This window comes from Cervus elaphus, chromosome 23 (assembly GCF_910594005.1).
Source record: "Cervus elaphus chromosome 23, mCerEla1.1, whole genome shotgun sequence".
Classification (NCBI taxonomy): domain Eukaryota; kingdom Metazoa; phylum Chordata; class Mammalia; order Artiodactyla; family Cervidae; genus Cervus; species Cervus elaphus.
The window spans coordinates 63,546,273-63,566,950 of NC_057837.1; the positions used below are offsets into that span (position 1 = coordinate 63,546,273).

At 40.4% G+C, this 20,678-nt stretch overlaps 1 protein-coding gene across 1 annotated transcript in view; it reads right to left on the reverse strand.

The window, feature by feature from the left end:
• Window positions 1–20,678, reverse strand: part of PIGU (phosphatidylinositol glycan anchor biosynthesis class U) — a 96,931-nt gene that overhangs the window by 48,387 nt on the left and 27,866 nt on the right. Inside the window, exon 7 of the mRNA XM_043883600.1 lies at window positions 1,714–1,811. Coding sequence (XP_043739535.1) covers window positions 1,714–1,811 — 98 coding nt within the window. The remainder of the gene's footprint in view (window positions 1–1,713; window positions 1,812–20,678) is intronic.

Here is a 20,678-nt window from a genome sequence, read left to right on the forward strand (position 1 = left end):
GGAGGCAAGGACATACAATGGAAAAAAGACAACCTCTTTAACAAGTGGTGCTGGGAAAACTGGTCAACCACTTGTAAAAGAATGAAACTAGAACACTTTCTAACACCATACACAAAAATAAACTCAAAATGGATTAAAGATCTAAATGTAAGACCAGAAACTATAAAACTCCTAGAGGAGAACATAGGCAAAACACTCTCCGACATGAGTCACAGCAGGATCCTCTATGACCCACCTCCCAGAATATTGGAAATAAAAGCAAAAATGAACAAATGGGACCTAATTAAACTTAAAAGCTTTTGCACAACAAAGGAAACTATAAGTAAGGTGAAAAGACAGCCCTCAGATTGGGAGAAAATAATAGCAAATGAAGAAACAGACAAAGGATTAATCTCAAAAATATACAAGCAACTCCTGAAGCTCAATTCCAGAAAAATAAATGACCCAATCAAAAAATGGGCCAAAGAACTAAACAGACATTTCTCCAAAGAAGACATACAGATGGCTAACAAACACACGAAAAGATGCTCAACATCACTCATTATCAGAGAAATGCAAATCAAAACCACAATGAGGTACCATTACACGCCAGTCAGGATGGCTGCTATCCAAAAGTCTACAAGCAATAAATGCTGGAGAGGGTGTGGAGAAAAGGGAACCCTCTTACACTGTTGGTGGGAATGCAAACTAGTATAGCCACTATGGAGAACAGTGTGGAGATTTCTTAAAAAACTGGAAATAGAACTGCCATATGACCCAGCAATCCCACTTCTGGGCATATACACTGAGGAAACCAGATCTGAAAGAGACACGTGCACCCCAATGTTCATCGCAGCACTGTTTACAATAGCCAGGACATGGAAGCAACCTAGATGCCCATCAGCAGATGAATGGATAAAGAAGCTGTGGTACATATACACCATGGAATATTACTAAGCCATTAAAAATAATTCATTTGAACCAGTCCTAATGAGATGGATGAAACTGGAGCCCATTATACAGAGTGAAGTAAGCCAGAAAGATAAAGATCATTACAGCATACTAACACATATATATGGAATTTAGAAAGATGGTAATGATAACCCTATATGCAAAACAGAAAAAGAGACACAGATGTACAGAACAGACTTTTGGACTCTGTGGGAGAAGGCGAGGGTGGGATGTTTCGAGAGAACAGCATGTATATTATCTATAGGGAAAGAGATCACCAGCCCAGGTGGGATGCATGAGACAAATGCTCGGGCCTGGTGCACTGGGAAGACCTAGAGGAATCGGGTGGAGAGGGAGGTGGGAGGTGGGAGGGGGGATCGGGATGGGGAACACATGTAACTCCATGGCTGATTCATGTCAATGTATGACAAAACCCACTGCAATGTTGTGAAGTAATTAGCCTCCAACTAATAAAAATAAATGAAAAAGAAAAAAAAAAGAAAAGTTAAAAAAAAAAAAAAAAGAATCTGCCTGCAATGCAGGAGACCTGGGTTCGATCCCTGGGTCAGGAAGATCCCCTGGAGAAGGGAATGGCTACCCAGGGCTTCACTTGGTTTAAAGTTAGTCAAGTTTCTTTGTATTTTCAAGGAGAAGCAAGCAAATATGAACTGGGGACCCAGTCCCACAGACTTTATTGTGCCATGCCATTCTTTCCCCTAAGCAAGGACCATGCTGTGTATTAAATGTCACCTGAGTGTTGGCTTCTGACCAGCAAGTGCTTACCTGGAGGAGATAGAGGAGTCCTGGGACAAACAAGGTGAGTGGGTACAGAGACTGGTACGTTGCTAAGGCAAGAAAGATAGCACTGAGGAAGGCACTACCTGTAAAAAGAAAGAAATACATGGTCTAATCCAGGCACATCAATTAGGATTCAATTCAGCCAGTCCCCCCAACAAGAAACTTCCCATAACTGCTGTCAAATAATCTGTCAAATGTCTCCTGGTGCCTAGGATGTATGCAAACTCACAAGAGTGAGAACTTCTCGGCTTAATTTCTAATGAAAGGAAACCAAGAAAGTCAAAACCACTTACCTTTGGCAACACCACTGGTATATTTCTTGTAAAATTTTCAGACCCAGAAAGATTTCACAAAACTTCAGCCCAAAGATGAATAAAAAGATCTAGTCTGTTAACACCCATGTCCTGTTTAACTAAACAGTTTATTAAGCTTACAATTATTGCTTATGAGATTCAGAGCTGTGAAACCTATACTTTTTTGGGGGCTTGCATTGGGCAGCATGCAGGACCTTTGTTCCCCAACCAGGGATCAAACCTGGACCCCCTCAGTGGAAGCACAGAGCCCTAACCACTGAATCACCAGGGAAGTCCCTGTAACCTATACTTATGATTGTTGCAACACTCCATCACTATTTTTATAATATCCTTTCCTTTTGTACTCTCTTTTGGTCATATGCTTTTTATTTTTTCAAATTAATATCTATTTATCTTTATTAATAATGTCCCTATTCTCTACATAAAATGGGCCGCTATGGAATTACTAAATATGATGTTATAAAGAATTTTCAACAACATGGAGAGATACTTATAACATTCTATTAATTGAAGATCATAAGAGATACATGCTATAACCTCTTTAAAAAAAAAAACAAAACATAAATATATTTTTAAAAAACCTAAATGGCTAGGCCACAAATTTCACAGTGTTTTCCTCTGGGTGGTTGGATTATGGTGATTTTTCATTTTTGCTTCTCTGTATTTTCTAAACTTCCTATAAGGATCCTTTGTTTTTGTCTTCAGAAAAAAACTGGTATCTTGTCTCCCAAGGCAATAGAAATGAAAGCAAAAATAAACAAATAGGACCTAATCAAATTTATAAGCTTTTGTACAGCAAAGGAAATCACAAACAAAACAAAAAGACAACCTATAGACTGGGAGAAAATATTTCTTTTTTTTTTTTTTTTAATTTTTTTATTAGTTGGAGGCTAATTACTTCACAACATTTCAGTGGGTTTTGTCATACATTGATATGAATCAGCCATAGATTTACACTTATTCCCCATCCCGATCCCCCCTCCCACCTCCCTCTCCACCCGATTCCTCTGGGTCTTCCCAGTGCACCAGGCCCGAGCACTTGTCTCATGCATCCCACCTGGGCTGGTGATCTGTTTCACCATAGATAGTATACATGCTGTTCTTTTGAAACATCCCACCCTCACCTTCTTAGACTGGGAGAAAATATTTCTAAATGATACAACTGACAAGGGATTAATTTCTAAAATATATAAACAGCTCACACAATTTAATAACAAAACAAAAAAACCCAAGTCAAAAAATGAGCAGAAGACTTAAACAGATATTTATTTCTCCAAAGGAGACATACAAATGACCAAGAAACACATGAAAAGATGTTCAACATCACTAATTATTAGAGAAATGCAAATCAAAACTACAATGAGGTATACCACCTCACACTGGTCAGAAGGACCATCATTAAAAAGTCTACAAATAATAACTGCTGGAGAGGGTGTGGAAAAAAGGGAACCCTCCTACACTGTTGGTGAAAATGTAAGTTGGTGCAGCCACTATGGAAAACAGTATGGAGGTTCCTTAAAAAACTAAAAAGTAGAGTTGCAATATAATCCAAAAATCCCACGTCTGGGTGTATATCTGGAGAAAACTCTAGTTCAAAAAGATACATGCACTCCAATATTTATGGCAGCACTATTTACAAGACATGGAAACAACCTAAATGTCCACCAGCAGATAAAAAATAAAGAAGATGTGGTATATACACTCAATGGAATACTACTCAGCCATAAAAAAGAATGAAATAATGCCATCTGCAGCAACATGGATGGACCAAGAGATTATCATACTAAGTGAAGTTAGAAAGACAAACACCATATGATATCATTTATATGTGGAATCTAAAATATGACACAAATGAACTTATTTATGAAACAGAAAGACTCATAGACATAGAAAATAAATTTACTGTTACCAAAGAGGGAAAGGGGATGACAGAGGGTTAAGTTAGGAGTTTGAGATTAGCAGATGCAAACTACAACATTGTAAATCAATTATACTTCAGTTTAAAAAAACTAGATGGATGTAAGAAAAAACTGATAAATATTTTTAAAAACCAAGTAGCTATGCCCTTTCAGATGGTTTAAGATAAAGGAGTACCCTAAAATCAAAGCTAGAGATAGATACCTAGTTTACCACAGAGATTCCAGAGTGGCCCAGAAATCAGTAGAGATCAATTGATGGTCCAAGGCTGGTATCTATAATGATAATATTTCATCAAATAATAGTGTTCATAGTCACTCTTACTAGTGTGGGGTCAACTTTTACTGAAAAAAAAACAGACATCCTCTCAAAGGTGTTTCATAAAAGAAGGAACTATTCACTCCACTCAGTCCAGAAAATTTTACCCTCTCCCAACTCAGCTCCAGAAATAAACAGAAGGAGCTGTTCCATAGGACTTTTCTGCCCACTAATGTGGTCTATGCACAGTGGTTTGACTTGCGTTTTTTTTTTTAATTATGGTACAAAAGTGATGAGCATTCAGCAGAAACCATACTTCTAATTTTGAATTTTCTTTTCCCCCAGACTAGTGATGGTGGGCAGCAGCAGCCGCAGCTCCCAGTCAACCACTCAATTGCGAGGTTAAACAATCAACACACTTGCATCCATTCAACTATTCCGCTTTTCACTTTCAGCACAGATTCAATAAATTGCATGAATATTCAACATTTTATTATAAAATAGGCTTTGTGTTGGATGATTTTGTCCACCCAACTGTAGGCTCATGTAGGTGTTCTGAGCACATTTAAGGTAGGCTAGGTTAAACTAAGCTATAATGTTCAGCAGGTGAGGTGCACTCAATGTAGCTTTGACTTAGGTTCACCTGTGATGGGTTTACTGGGACATAACTTCATTATAAATCAAGGAAGATCTATACTTGGAACATCTAAGAGCCACCTTGGAAGAGGGAGGGTTATGAAAGCGACTACTTCACCAGAGAGTGATGGAGAAAGTAACTTTGGGCGCTCCACACTTCAAGCCAACAACTCACCAGCTGAAAACAATTCCTCGTTGAAAGAAAGTGGAAAGAAGGCAGAGAAAGGAGGAAGCTGGAAGTAAAAGACCAAGGAGAGAACTCTATAGAATGGGCTATTGTTGACTAATGCCAGCGTGACGGCCTGTATCCACGATACTTGTAAATATGACTGAGCAGGGACAGATTGTGCCCCGCCAAGCTATGTTACCAGCAGAGGCCCCCACACAGCTAGAACCAGAACCAGGTCAATTCTAAGATAGGGAGATGGTGGTGGTGGGCAAGGTGCTATTCTGGAGTCCAACAGCTAGGGGGGACTCAGAATTCCTTGACCAGTGCAAAAAGGTGAATGGTATTTTGTGGGAAACCAGCAAAGAGAGGGGAAAAGCCGGAATGAACTTTTTTGGGGGAAAAAAAAAAAAACCATTTAGCTGTGTCAGGTCTTAGTTGCAGCATGCAGGATCTTTCATTGCGGCAAACAGTCTTCTCTCTAGCTGCAGAGCATTATCAGCTCAGCAGTTGTGGTGCATGGGCTTAGCTGCCCCTCAGCATATGGGATCTTAGTTCCCTGACCAGGGATAGAACCTGTGTCCCCTGCACTGGAAGGTGTATTTTTAACCACTGGAGCACCAAGGAAGTCCCAAGAACTTTTAAATTTAACACTGTTTTCTATAGAGATTAATGGCTGTGGGAGTGAGAAGAGGCCCATGTGTCTGTTAACAGAGGAGGGGTAATGTTTCAACTCCATTCATTCTTACAAATGTGGTGAAAACAAACACATGGCTTTCACCCCTCTCTCCCCCAAGAGACTCCAGGGAGTGAAAGAAACAAAGCCACCTTCTGCCCTAAGCACCCAAGATTAGTAATTATTTGTCTGGAGCAGCTAACTATAAGGCCCAAGAGAGAAGAAACTGCTCCCAGCTAAAAAATGGATTTGTGAGTTTTAGAATACTTGCTTCCAAGATCAGGAAGAAGCAGTCTTTCTCCTTGAATGAAATAATTAGGAAGGAAAAGTCTGTTCCTTCTGCTAGTCCCTCTACCAGTATGTGGCATCAGCAGCTCTCTGGACATTGCAGCTCTTCTTCAACCCTCCTGCTCTCACAATCCTTCCACCAGTCACCACGCCCCCCTGACCCACCTCTGGAATATTCATCACTGCAATTCGCCCTCTCAACTTCTCTCACCAGTTTTTAGCAGGTTCTTCTTCTCAGTGGTCTCCCCACCTCCCTCCCATCCAATCCATCCTCACAGAAGTACTGGAAGGAAACTTCTAAAAGACAGTTTAGATTGTGACAAGCCCCTCTTAAAAGACTTCTCAGGGTTCTATTTCATCTATCAGATGATGTCCAAATTCTAGCAGCAAACATGACCCTTCACTGAGAACTTCCCTGGCGGTCCAGTGGCTAAGACTCCGCACTCCCAAAGCAGGGGGCCAGGGTTCGATCCCTGGTCAGAGAACTAGATCCCACATGCCCCAACTAAGAGTTTCCATGCTGCAAGTAAAGATCCCACATGTAGCTACGAAGATTGAAGATCCTGTGCACCGCAACTAAGTCCTGGCGCAGCCAAATAATTAATTAATTAATTTTTAAAAAGACCTTTCACTAGCTGGGTCTTATTTCCTGAGCTTCATCTCTTACCATCTCCTACACATCCTCTGTTCTTCTGCTACACTGGATCATTCTCCAATGTCTAAAAACATCATTCCCTTTCATTCTTCTGTGTCTGTTCTCAGGCTATTTCTTAGCTGTTCTTCCCTGTCCTCCTTCTAGTAGAGACCCATCCTTTAGTGACCAGCTGAAATGTTACTTCCTCTATGAGGCCTAAGCAGAGATGCTAATGATAGTCAAGTATAGCTACCATTTACCCATCACTTACTAAGGGCTAGGCACCTATCCTCTGTAGGTCAAAGCTCTTCAAGTGAATAAATCAAGGTACAGAAATGAAGATGTGTGTGTATCAAGTTAAGTAACGGGATCACTCGGCTGATTCCAGTGCCCATTTTCTTACTCATTCAACACTCTCATTCAGTACTGACACTCTTCTAATAATTTGCTAATATTTCTTTCTCATGTGTCTGAGTTAATCAAAGGCAATAAACCTCTCTTAACTTAGAATCTCTAGCATCTTAGCACAATACCTCGCCTACATGGTGAATGAATGAATATCATTCAGGGATACATGTGAAATCCTTTTTATTTTTGTAATTATCTTATTTTTATTTGGCTGCACTGTGCAGCTTGTGGGATTTTAGCTCCTGGACCAGGGATCAAACCCACGTCCGCCGAAGTGAAAGTGCAAAGTCCTAACCACTGGACTACCAGGGAGTTCCCCTGAAAACTCTTTTAACAATCTTAGGAGAAAATCAATTTTCTTTTTTTTTTTAATTGAGATATAATTGACATATAACATTACATAAGTTTTAGATGTACAACATAATGATTTGATATTTCTACATATTGTGAAATGATCACCTTAAGTCTAATCAAGACCAATGTTCTTGAGAAAGGAAAACTTACGAAGTATAAAATACAGAGTAATGAAACACGTAGTGTTAGTCATTCGGTCATGTCCGACTCTTTGAGATCCCATGGACTGTAGCCCTCCAGGCTCTTCTGTCCACAGAATTCTCCAGGCAAGAATACTGGAGTGGGTTGCCATTCCCTTCTCCAGGGGATCCTCCCAACCCAGGGATCGAACCCAGGTCTCCTGCATTTCAGGCAGATTCTTTACCATCTAAGCCATAAGCCGCTTACCATAGACTCTGACTTTTAAATAAAACAGACCCTGCAGAATAGCAGTTGAGGACCTGTGGCAGGCAGCCAGCACAGAGGATGTGGAGCAAACTATTAGAAGACTGAGGCCTCTGGTCTGGGGGCAGAAATGTGGTCCTGCAATAGTCAGAGGCCTGGTGTGTGGGAGGCTAGGGCATGTGTGGATGGCGCACACGCACAGTCTGAGCAACAGTGAGGGGGGAGTGTAGAGGCACACAAGAGACTCAGACAGGGCTGACATGGTTTTTTTTAAAAAAACTAGAAGAGGCAAGAAAAGTGAATTAGGAAGGCAGGAGGATGGAATGTGCTTGGGACAGGGTCAGGAAAGATAAAAATAAAAGGTGTTTTCAAATATTTTAGACACTCTTCAGAGTCCCTTGGACTGCAAGGAGATCAAACCAATCAATCCTAAAGGAAATCAACCCTGAATATTCGTTGGAAGGACTGATGCTGAAGCTCCAATCCTTTGGCTACCTGATGCAAAGAGCCAACTCACTGGAAAAGACCCTGATGCTGGGAAAGATTGAGAGCAGGAGAAGAGGGCTGCAGAAGGTGAGAAGGTTGGATGACATCACTGACTCAACGGACATGAGTTTGAGCAAACTCCGAGAGATAGTGAAGGACAGGGAAGGCTGGTATGCTGCAGTCCATGGAGTCACAAAGAGTTAGACACAACTCAGAGATAGAACAACAACAATACAATATGCAAACATTTCTGGAGTGCCGGTTCTATGCCAAGCCTGTGCTGAGTGCGGAAGACTGATGACTCAGATAGTTTCTGTCCTCAGGGAGCTCCCAGTAAACAATGACAAAATATGGGAGGAAAGTACGATGGAAGTATTCAGAACCCATCAGGAGAAGATGACACCTGAGTTTTGAACAATGAGTAGGTGAGGCCTGGCAGTCCAAGGGAACAGCAGTTGCACAGGCAGGAGGGCGAGGGGAAGAAAGCTGTGGTGGGGGTGGAGGGATGAGGACTGTAATTAGCTCAACATGGCAAAAACAGAGTTGGAAGGAGTGGCTGGAAGACGGTGCAAAAGGGACTTTTGTAAATGTCGGTAACATCCTGTTTCTTAATGTGTTGGTTACTCATCATCTTGTGAAAATTCATTGAACTGTACACTAATGATCTGTGCTCTTTTCTGTATATATGTTGTACTTCAACAAAAAGTTATAATCTAAGAAGTCTCAGCAAGGGACTTCCATGGTGGTCCAGTGCTTAAGACCGTGCTTCCAATGCAAGGGGTGGGAGTTCAATCCCTAGTCCGAGAACTAAGACCCCACATGCCACGCAGTGTGGCCAAAAATAGTCTCAGCAAGCAAGTAGGTAGGGGTCAAATCAAGAAAGGCTTAGCTTGCACAATCATTCAAGAACATGTCTACAAGCCTGGGCATGGTATCTCAAATAATAACAAAGTGGCAGCCTCATTTGGGCAAGAGCTAGGGCATCCTGCTTGTCTAACCAGGAGAAACTATACCAAGAAGACTGAATTTTACCAAAAAAAAAAAAAAAAAAAAAAGATATAATTGCTACCATTTATCTGCTAGAATGGCCCAGATACTCAGACACTAGGTTCTCTGTACCAGCCCTAGTCTTTGGCCTTATTGTAAGAATATTAAAGTAAATTAGTCAACTGTATATGTGCACTGGCTACAGGAAATTTCATTATCTAGCCAATCGAGCTTTGACTATGTTTTCCAAGCCTGTATTTGTTTCAGCGTGAAGGCCAAAACAAGCCTTGGCAAGACCTGGGCTAACACTCTGCCTCCAGAGACTGTACTTTGAAGGGATCTGGGCCTGGGTAGGGGGCAGAGCTATAGGACAATGCAGGAATGTCGATGAGGTGGGGCTGTGGGGGCTGGTTCAAGATGTGGAATTCAAGGAGAATGAGCAGAGCCTCGGACACAGACAGCGACCTGTACTAGAATAGGCAGTGGGACAGACTGGAATGTGGTCAAAAGGACTGAGGTCCCACAGGACACTCAGAAGAGAAAGTTGCACTAGGGCCTGAACAGCAAGCAAGATGACTGGGCAGGAGGAGGGGCTGGGGCCTGGCCCAGTGTTCCAGCCTCCTCACCCAGTATTCTTTCAACAGTGCAGGCTTTCTCAGAGTGGTCCATGCGTATCAGTAATGATGACGACGATAATTCACTGAGCATATATTCTGTTCCAGCCTCGACTATAAGCACTTTAAACCTATTAAGTCCTTTAGTCCTTCCAATAATTCCATGAAGCGGATACTATTTTTATCCCGATTTTACAGACAGATCAACTGAAGGACAGAGATGTTATCCGCCAAGGGTTCCCAAACTGGTGAACAGTAACAGAATATCAACCAAGACAGTCGCATTACAGAGCCCCTAGTCTTTAACTGCGTCACTATGCTACCTTCTAGACCTCAGTCCATGACTGTATCATTAACATCACAACAAACAGAGCAACTATTTGACTGGGTTTTTGTTTCTTGTTTATTCCTCCACTAATCCATGAGGCTGATCTTATCTGTGTGATCAAACTGAAGCTCTAGAGGCTGTGTGATCTGCCTGAGGCCTCAGCACTGGTAACTAAAACAAACAGGTTTCCAAGTTGGGTTGATCTGACAAAATCCCAGGCTGATTCATCCTAGGGTCCTTGGGCCTGTGAAAAGGTTACCCAGAGGAACCACATATGGAAGTGACGGGTTCATCAGGGCTCAGGATCACCACTCTGCCATGTTCTTCCAGGGCTCCAGGAAGAGAACCTCTCATTTCAACCTTCTCCCAAGTCCTTTCCAGAAGACTCAGGGAGACCTTGTCTATCCTGAGGGGTCTTTTAAATAGGAAGATACTATTAAGAGTAACAATCAGCACCGCCATTTACTGAGCATCCAGTACCTGCCCCTACACTACACTGTTTCACATTACCATCTCATTCATTCTTTATGTTCCCTTTATGCAGTAGAGATTGTTTCAGTTCCCATGTTATAGACAAGGAAACTGAGGCCCCAAACAGTTAAGTCACTTGCTTAAGGTGATATTGTCAGGAACGGCTGGAGCTACAATTAGCCACCAGGTCTGTCTCGACTGAAAAAAAATGCACAACCTAAAAAGTTGAGATTTATGTTTTATTTGGTGGACAAGACTGAGGACTTAAGCTTGAGACAAACCATCTCAGATAGCTCTCAGAGGCTGCTTCCGAAGAAGTAAGGGAAGACCCAGGATATATAGCAGCTTTTTCGTTTTTTGTTTTAAACTTTATTTTGTATTGGGGTACAGCTGATTAACAATGTTGTGACAGTTTCAGGTGAAGAGTGAAGGGACTCAGCCATGCATATACATGTGCCCTATAGTAGTTTTTGAAACAAAGACCAGGTAATTTGAACATCAAAAGTCTACTGTTAAGGAAAGAAAACTAGATATCTCAAGTTAAGGAATTTAGCACTTTTCTTTAAAAAAGCACGTGCAAGAGTTTTACTGACATCATTCCTTTGATATGCACCTCAGCTACCTGGGTCGATACATTCTCATCCTGAGCCTCCTCAGGGTGCAGTGTCTGGGGGTAAGGGGGGAAAAGGGGGAGACTGGCTGCAGCACTGACCACTAAATGGGGTCATCCTGTTTCTAGCCTGAGGTCCTCCCAGGTTCACTTTCAGGGCAGCTGTAATGTGATGGCTTGAGGGCTGCAACACCCTTTATTTACTGATTCTGAAGGCAACATTTTTTCATTAACATCTATCTGACATCAGAGGAGCCTGAGCTCTTACTCTGGACTACCTCTGGTAGTACTGATCTTTCTTTTCCCTTGGGAAGCAAGTGCTGTCATCCAGGCCTCTTTTGCTGGAATAAGGACAGTTGGAAGGGTCCTTAGGCGGCAAACCTCAAGAATTTCCAGTCTGGAGCATCTCACTGCTGACAAACACCCACAGTGAACAGGCAGGATACCTATTAACATCTGTTTGTTTTCCTTGTGAAAACCTAATGAAGACAACTTCAGAGGGATGGAGTATTTTAACTAGCTCACTGATACGCAGAGTACTCCTTCACCAAAGCTCCAACCTCTGAACTGAAACCAAAAACGCTTCACTAAACTAACATCAACCCTGCCTACAGACCTGAGATTCTAAGCCAACACCCCAACAAGGACATCACAATACATTGGCCTGGACCTTGTCCTGGCCTGTGGCTCTTGGCGTGTCCCAGACAACCCTGGCCCGACACACAGGAAGTAAACGGAGAGCAAGGAGAAGGACTCAAGGGGACAAAGCAAATGAGGCCACTCCCTTCTGGGGGGCAGCTGCTCCATCAAAGTCTGGGAAGAGAGGTACTAAGTTAACTTCCACGGTCCCTTATCAATTAAGTTAATTTATTTTAAAGTATGTGCTCATTGAGGAAGCTTTGGAAAAAAACAGATATGAGGAAGAAACAAAAATTACTCATGAACTTACTCTACTAGAAACACATATTACTCTTTTGGAATCTATTTTCTATTTGTGCTGTTGTTTTCACATAGTTGAGATTATATTTTATTAAAATATATAATTTTGTACTCAGTTGTAAAAAATAAATGTACTCTCACTTAATTTAGAATTATTTATTAAATATCACGTGCATGGGTAAATTGTATTTTGTTTAATTACATGGACAAACTTATGTTTTACTCAGTCATTCCTCTATTTTGAAGTAGTTTCCAATTTTTCTATTATAAACAATCCTTAATTAATGACTTTGTATCATAAAGCCCGGTCTGTAATTCTGCATTATTTTAGAATTAGGTTATCAAAACTAAAATTCATAAAAGTACAAACATTTTACTGCCAAATTGCTTTCCAAGAGGGTTGTACTAATTTATAAGTCAACTTGCGATGTGGGAAAATGCCAATTTGACAGCACTTTGCCAGCACTGAGAATTATCTTCTAAAATCTTTGCCGATTTGAAAGGGAATAAAAAAGCCACTTCTCCGTGTTTTCAATTTGGTTTGCTATATTAGTTATCTAATAACTAATATCTGAGGTTATCGATATTTCTCCCGGCAATTTTGATTCCAGCTTGTGCTTCATCCACCCCAGCATGATGTACTCTGCGTAGAAGTTAAATAAGCAGGGTGACAATATACAGCCTTGACATACTCCTTTCCCGATTTGGAACCATTCTGTTGTTCCATGTCCAGTCCTAACTGTTGCTTCTTGACCTGCATATAGATCTCCCAGGAGGCAGGTCAGGTGGGCTGGTATTCCCATCTCTTGAAGAATTTTCCACAGTTTGTTGTGATCCACACAGTCAAAGGCTTCGGCGTAGTCAGTAAAACAGAAGTAGATGTTTTTCTGGAACTCTCTTTTTTGATGATCCAACGGATGTTGGCAATTTGATCTCTGGTTCCTCTGCCTTTTCTAAATCCAGCTTGACCATCTTAAGTTCATGGTTCACGTATTATTGAAGCCTGGCTTGGAGGATTTTGAGCATTACTTTGCTAGACTGTGAGATGAGTTCAGTTGTGCGCTAGTTTGAACATTCTTTGGCATTGCCTTTCTTTGGGATTGGAATGAAAACTGACCTCTTCCAGTCCTGTGGCTACTGCTGAGTTTCCCAAATTTGCTGGCATATTGAGTGCAGCACTTTCACAGCATCATCTTTGAGGATTTGAAATAGCTCAACTGGAATTCCATCACCTCCACTAGCTTTGTTCGTAGTGATGCTTGCTAAGGCCCACTTGACTTCGCACTCCAGGATGTCTGGCTCTAGGTGAGTGATCACACCATCGTGGTTATCTGGGTCATGAAGATCCTTTTTGTATAGTTCTTCTGTGTATTCTTGCCACCTCTTCTTAATATCTTCTGCTTCTGTTAGGTCCTTACCACTTCTGTCCTTTATTGTGTCCATCTTTGCATGAAATATTCCCTTGGTATCTCTAATTTTTTGAAGAGACCTCTGGTCTTTCCCATTCTATTGTTTATCTCTATGTCTTTGCATTGATCACTGAGGAAGGCTTTCTTATCTTTCCTTGCTATTCTTTGGAACTCTGCATTCAAATGGGTATATCTTTCCTTTTCTCCTTTGCTTTTAGCTTCTTTTCTCAGCTATTTGTAAGGCCTCCTCAGACAACCATTTTGCCTTTTTGCACTTCTTTTCCTTGGGGATGGTCCTGATCCCTGCCTCCTGTACAAGGTCACTAACCTCCGTTCATAGTTCTTCAGGCACTCTATCAGATATAATCCCTTGAATCTATTTGCCATTTCCACTGTATAATCATTAAGGGATTTGATTTAGGTCATACCTGAATGGTCCAATGGTTTTCCCAATTTTCTTCAATTTAAGTCTGAATATGGCAATAAGGAGTTCATGATCTGAGCCACAGTCAGCTCCCAGTCTTGTTTTGCTGACTGTATAGAGCTTCTCCATCTTTGGCTGCAAAGAATATAAGCAATCTGATTTTGGTTTTGACCATCTGGTGATGTCCATGTATAAAGTCTTCTCTTGTGTTTGTGGAAGAGGGTGTTTGCTATGACCAGTGTGTTTTCTTGGCAAAACTCTGTAAGCCTTTGCCCTGGTTCATTCTGTACTCCAAGGCCAAATTTGCCTGTTACTCCAAGTATCTCTTGACTTCCTATCTTTGCGTTACAGTTCCCTATAATGAAAAGGACATCTTTTTTGGGTATTAGTTCTACAAGGTCTTGTAGGTGTTCACAGAACCGTTCAACTTCAGCTTCTTCAGCATTACTGGCTGGGGCATAGACTTGAATTACTGTGATATTGAACAGTATCACAATATCACTGCAGATGGTGAATGCAGCCATGAAATTAAAAGATGCTGGCATCTTGGGAGAAAAGCTATGACCAACCTAGACAGCATATTAAAAAGCAGAGACATTACTTTGCCAACAGAGGTCTATCTAGTCAAAGCTATGGTTTTTCCAGTAGTCATGTATGGATGTGAGAGTTGGACCATAAAGAAAGCTAAGCGCCAAAGAACTGATGCTTTTGAACTGTGGTGTTGGAGAAGACTCTTGAGAGTCCCTTGGACTGCAAGGAGAACCAACCAGTCCATCCTAAAGGAAATCAGTCCTGAATATTCATTGGAAGGACTGATGCTGAAGTGGAAGCTCCAATACTTTGGCCACCTGATGCAAAGGACTGACTCACTGGAAAAAGACCCTGATGCTGGGAAGGACTGAAGGTGGGAGGAGAAGGGGATGACAGAGAATGAGATGGTTGCATGGCATCATTGACTCAATGGATATGATTTTGAGTAAGCTTTGGGAGTTGGTGATGGACAGGGAAGCCTGGTGTGCTGCAGTCCATGGGATCACAAAGAGTCAGACATGATTGAGTGAACTGAACTGAACTGATTAGTTATCTATGGAGTTGAGTATTTCTTCATCATTTTAGTCATTTATATCCCTTCTTTTGTGAATTCTCCCAACTGTTTTCATCTTTAATGAATTATTCTGTCATTAATTTCATTAAATATCTAATTATGTTGTACAAATGTGAAATGTAGAAGTAAGAGTTGCAAATTTTATAACTGAACTAACTTTGTACATACTATTAATAGAGATTACTAATATACCCTAAGAGTTAGAGTAGTTCGGAGACCTAACTAAAATAGAATTCTGGAAATATTTTAACAGATTAGAAATGTTACTTGTGACAGTCTCTATTTATAGCTGCCAACAATGGAAAATAACTTAGGTGTCCAGCAAAAGGGAAGGCCTGGGACCCCATGACAAGTACACCTGAAGAATGGAAGAGAAGGTGGGGTAGGGTGGGATGATAAAAGACTTTTACTTCTCATTTCATATGTTTGAACTTCTTTTATTTTTACCAAGTACTTTAACTACTCCTAAAACTTAAAAAAATTAAATTTAGATTTAAAGAAACTAATAAATATGTGACCAATGTCATACATGATTCATATGAGACAAATAATAAAAGTAAAACAAAACTGTGCATACAATATCACAAAAAAGTTTATAAAATTCACTTGACAGAAATCTGAAGTGACATAATAAAAATTTTTTTCTGTGTAATCAAAAACAGTGTGGCTGTCAAAGAGTTATATATAACTTTTTAATATGATTTTTCCCCCTCAAACAAAATCTTTTCATTGACCTATGAAGTCTTATGAAAGATGTTCTTCAAATTATATACTTTACATTTTTGTGTGAGACTCCTATTGTACACACCTCAGAGGGCATGTCTTCAGTCTTTCTAGCTTTGTGCTTGACTATTTTATTATTATTTTTTAAATGTTTTGGGCATACTGTGTGGCATGTGAAATCTTATTTCCCTGACCAGGTGTAGAACTTTTACCCCCTGCATTAGAAGTGAGAAGTCTTAAGCAATGGACTGCCAGGGAAATTCTTCAGCTATTTTAAAGGTGACATTTCCAAAGGCCAGTTCAATCCCTTCTGCCAGGTGGCAGCAAACAGTTCTTACTTTAATGGACACCAGGCACCTTGATAAATGAATCTACCTGAGATAGACACTCTGGAAACAGGAACTAAGGTAGGAGGTATTCACAGACAGCAAAGAGTCATTTCAAGTAATCTGACAGTAAGTTAAACTAAACGACCTACAGATAGACCACCACAACCACTCCAAGAGAAGCAATGTCTTAAAAAGACCCAAGTCCTCTCTATCTGCTACCCTAGACAAGGTAAGTAAACTCTAAGTAAAAGGCTCTATGTGTAACTTGTGAGTCTTTGTTCCCTAAGTGTGTAAACTATTCAGTAATAATGTAGGGAAACAAGGGCTCTCAGACACTTCTTATAGCAGTATAAGTTGGTAAAACTCTTGAAGGCAATTTAGTGATAAATTTCAGAAATCCTAAAGAAGGCATATAGCCTGTGACACAACAGTTCTATTTCTAGGACTCTACTTCTGTGTAAGAAAATAATTGAACATGGGTGTGAAAATTACTGCTAGAAATTACATTACAGAATTAACTGTATGGCAATTCCCTGGTGGTCCAGTGGTTAAGACTCAGCACTTTCACTGCTGGGGGCAGGGTTTGATCCCTGGTTGGGGAACTATGCCTGGTGATGAAGCCAAAAAAAATTTAAAAATAAAAAAAAGAAGGAAAATTAACTGTAACATTATTTAAACAGCTGAAAACTGAAAACTATTAACTAAATCTTTAATAGTAGAAGTTGGTTAAAGAATTTCTATTTATTGGTCAATATAATGGAACAGTAAGTAGCCATGAAAAATGACAGACTAAATGTTTATCGACATTTGCAGCAGGCTGTATTTTTGGTGCCAATTCTTTACCCCTCCCTATGTGCAGGCTCTTTGCCATATAACTTTGCAGTGTGCTCCCACTGAGGATGCAGAACTATCTCCCCTGACCTCAGACATGTGTTACGTTTGCATCATGTAATACAACCAGAAACTTCAAAAGCTCAAGCCTCACAGTTGTGTCTCTGCCATCAGCATGAGAAGAATATGCTTAAATTAGTCCCCTGGTCCATGAGGATGACAGACATGCGGAGAAGAGCCCAGCCTAGATTAGCCGACTACAGCCAGCTGTTGATGCATGAATGAGCCCCGATGAAAGCAACAGACTGTCTAGCCACATCCAACCTAGATCAGCTGACACCTAGCTGACTTACAGACGTACGAGTGAAGTAAATGTGTACTGTTGTTTTAAGTCGCTGAGTTTTGTTTTGTTTTGTTTTTTTAAGCCGCTGAGTTTTGGAGTGCTTTGTCAAATAACATTTTTGAGGCAACAGTTAATTGATATATTTAAAAGTCTAAAAGGAAAATGGGGCGAAAATCTGGAAATATATATCTCTAATGCTAATCAACAGAGGATGAGATGGCTGGATGGCATCACCGACTCAATGGACATGAGTTTGAGTAAACTCTGCGAGACAGTGAAGGACAGGGAAGCCTGGCGAGCTGCAGTCTATGAGGTCACAAAGAGTCGGACAAGACTTAGGGACTGCCCAACAACAACAAATCACATGTCTATCATTTTTCCCTCCAAAAACCTCATTGAAATGACAATAAAGCACTAAAAATTGTCTTAAATCAGAAAAAATAGGAGAAGAGGTTATAGTAAAATAAATTTTAATACAATAGTGGAAACATTAAAAGCAGGAAGAAGAGGGGACTTCCCTGGTAGTCCAGTAGTTAGGAATCTGCCTTGCAATGCAGGAGATTTGGGTTCCATCCTGGTCAGGGAACTAAGATCCCACATGTGGCAGAGCAATTAAGCCTGTGGGCCACAACTACTGAGCCTGCATGCTCCTGAGCCCTCGCACCACAACTAGAGAACCTGGGTGCGGCAACAAAAGAGCCCACATGAAGCAAAAAATATCCCACATGCCGCAACTAAAACCTGATGCAGTCAAACAAATATTTTAAAAAATAAATAAAACAATATTAAGATGCATTAACAAAAACTATTTTTTTTAAAGGAGGAGGAAGAGGGATAAATGAGCAATATGAAAGAGATTACAACTTAATGGCCTGCAGAGAGAAATAACAATAAAAATCAGGCCAACTCACCCCATACCACTTCTGAGAAATCCAGCACCTTGAAGGTATCAGATACTATGGAAGGTGGGGTAAGTTACAGAGATGAAAATCAAACTGAAAGGTTTTGTACAGACCAGCCAGAACCCCAGGTCTCATCTCAACTATGTGCAGTCAGTCAGTTGACTACCTCTACACACCCTCATCTTTCATTTTACTCCACCCCCAGAGATTATAGTTCTGGAGAAAATTAACTAAAGAGGCACAGGCCGAGGGATATTAAACACAGTAAAAGGCTAAAGAGAAGTGTGGACTGAAGAGTAGTAATGAGATTACATAAAAATATAAGTCAGAAAGAGAAAACCAAATACTGTCTATTAACACATACATATGGAATTGAGAAAACTGGTACTGATGAACCTATTTCACAAGGCAGGAATAACACGGAGAATAGACTTATGCACACAGAGGGGAAGGAGAGGGTGGGACAAACTGAGAGAGAAGCACTGACATATATGCAATACCACGTATAAAACAGAGCTAGTGGGAAGCTTCTCTATGACACAGGGAGCTCAGCTTCGTGCTCTGTGATGACCTCGAGGGGGGGGTAGGAGGCTCAAGAGGTAGGGGATATATGCATACTTATAGCTGAATCATCCCTCGAGTAGGAAACGGCAACCCACTCTAGTATTCTTGCTGGCGTATCCCAAGGACAGAGGAGCCTGGCTGGCTACAGTCCATGGGGCTGCAAAGAGTTGGACATGACTGAGTGACTGAGCACACACACAGCTGATACATGTTATTGTACAGTAGAAACAACACTGTAAAGCAATTATCCTTCAATTAAAAAAAAAAATCCATGCATTCCAACCAGCCAACTCCTCTGCAACTGCTCTTGCAGTTGATCACATGAACCCCCTACCCCACTGCAACTCCAACCCTGTTACCCTTATGCAGGGAACTGGAAGATTCCTCTGTGGAAAAACTAAATACATTCAGAGGAAAAGAAAACCTATAAATGATGACATTTAGGGATCCCTCCAACAAAAAAGTCAGCCAGCTGTCTGACCTTGCTACAATGAGAATGATCCATCAACAAATCTTGTCCATGTACACAGTCTCAAATCAACAAGTTAGTATAATATTCTTAAATAATAAGCAGACAGCTAAGGATAACTATAAATAAGAGAAAATCTCTCCACATGAAAGATAGAGCTCAAGATAAACAGAAAAAAAAATAGGCAGCCATGGGTGGGGGGAAAGGGGGAGTCCAGGAAGACAAAGGGATCATGCTTAGAACAAACGGAAACTAAAAACAAAAACAAAACCAAGAAAACTCAGCTTAGAGAGAACACTGTGTGACAAAATAAGAATGATGCCTCAGAGAAACAACTGGAGACCAACAAAGAACTTAAAAGTATAAAATAAAAATTAAAAATTCCATATAAGAGTCAAAAGATAAAAACAAGGAAGTATTCCAGAAAAAGAGGAAGTAAAAATGATAGGAAAAATCAACAGAAAATAAAACATGCAAATTAGATCAAAGCAGGGGGCCTGGGTTTGATCCCTGGTCAGGAACTAAGATCCCACATGCTGTTAAGACCTCACACGCAAAGGATGTGAAAAGAGACAAAGAAGGACACTACATAATGATCAAAGGATCAATCCAAGAAGAAGATATAACAATTATAAATATATATGCACCCAACATAGGAGCACCGCAATATGTACGGCAAACACTAACGAGTATGAAAGAGGAAATTAATAGTAACACAATAATAGTGGGAGACTTTAATACCCCACTCACAACTATGGATAGATCAACTAAACAGAAAATTAACAAGGAAACACAAACCTTAAATGACACAATGGACCAGCTAGACCTAATTGATATCTATAGGACATTTCACCCCAAAACAATCAACTTCACCTTTTTCTCAAGTGCACACAGAACCTTCTCCAGAATAGATCACATCCTGGGCCATAAATCTGGTCTTGGAAAATTCAAAAAAATTGAAATCATTCCAGTCATCTTTTCTGACCACAGTGCAGTAAGATTAGATCTCAATTACAGGAAAAAAATTGTTAAAAATTCAAACATATGGAGGCTAAATAACACGCTTCTGAATAACCAACAAATCATAGAAGAAATCAAAAAAGAAATCAAAATATGTATAGAAATGAATGAAAATGAAAACACAACAACCCAAAACCTATGGGACACTGTAAAAGCAGTGCTTACGGGAAAGTTCATAGCATTACAGGCTTATATCAAGAAACAAGAAAAAAACCAAATAAATAACCTAACTCTACACCTAAAGCAATTAGAGAAGGAAGAAATGAAGAACCCCAGGGTTAGCAGAAGGAAAGAAATCCTAAAAATTAGGGCAGAAATAAATGCAAAAGAAACTAAAGAGACCATAGCAAAAATCAACAAA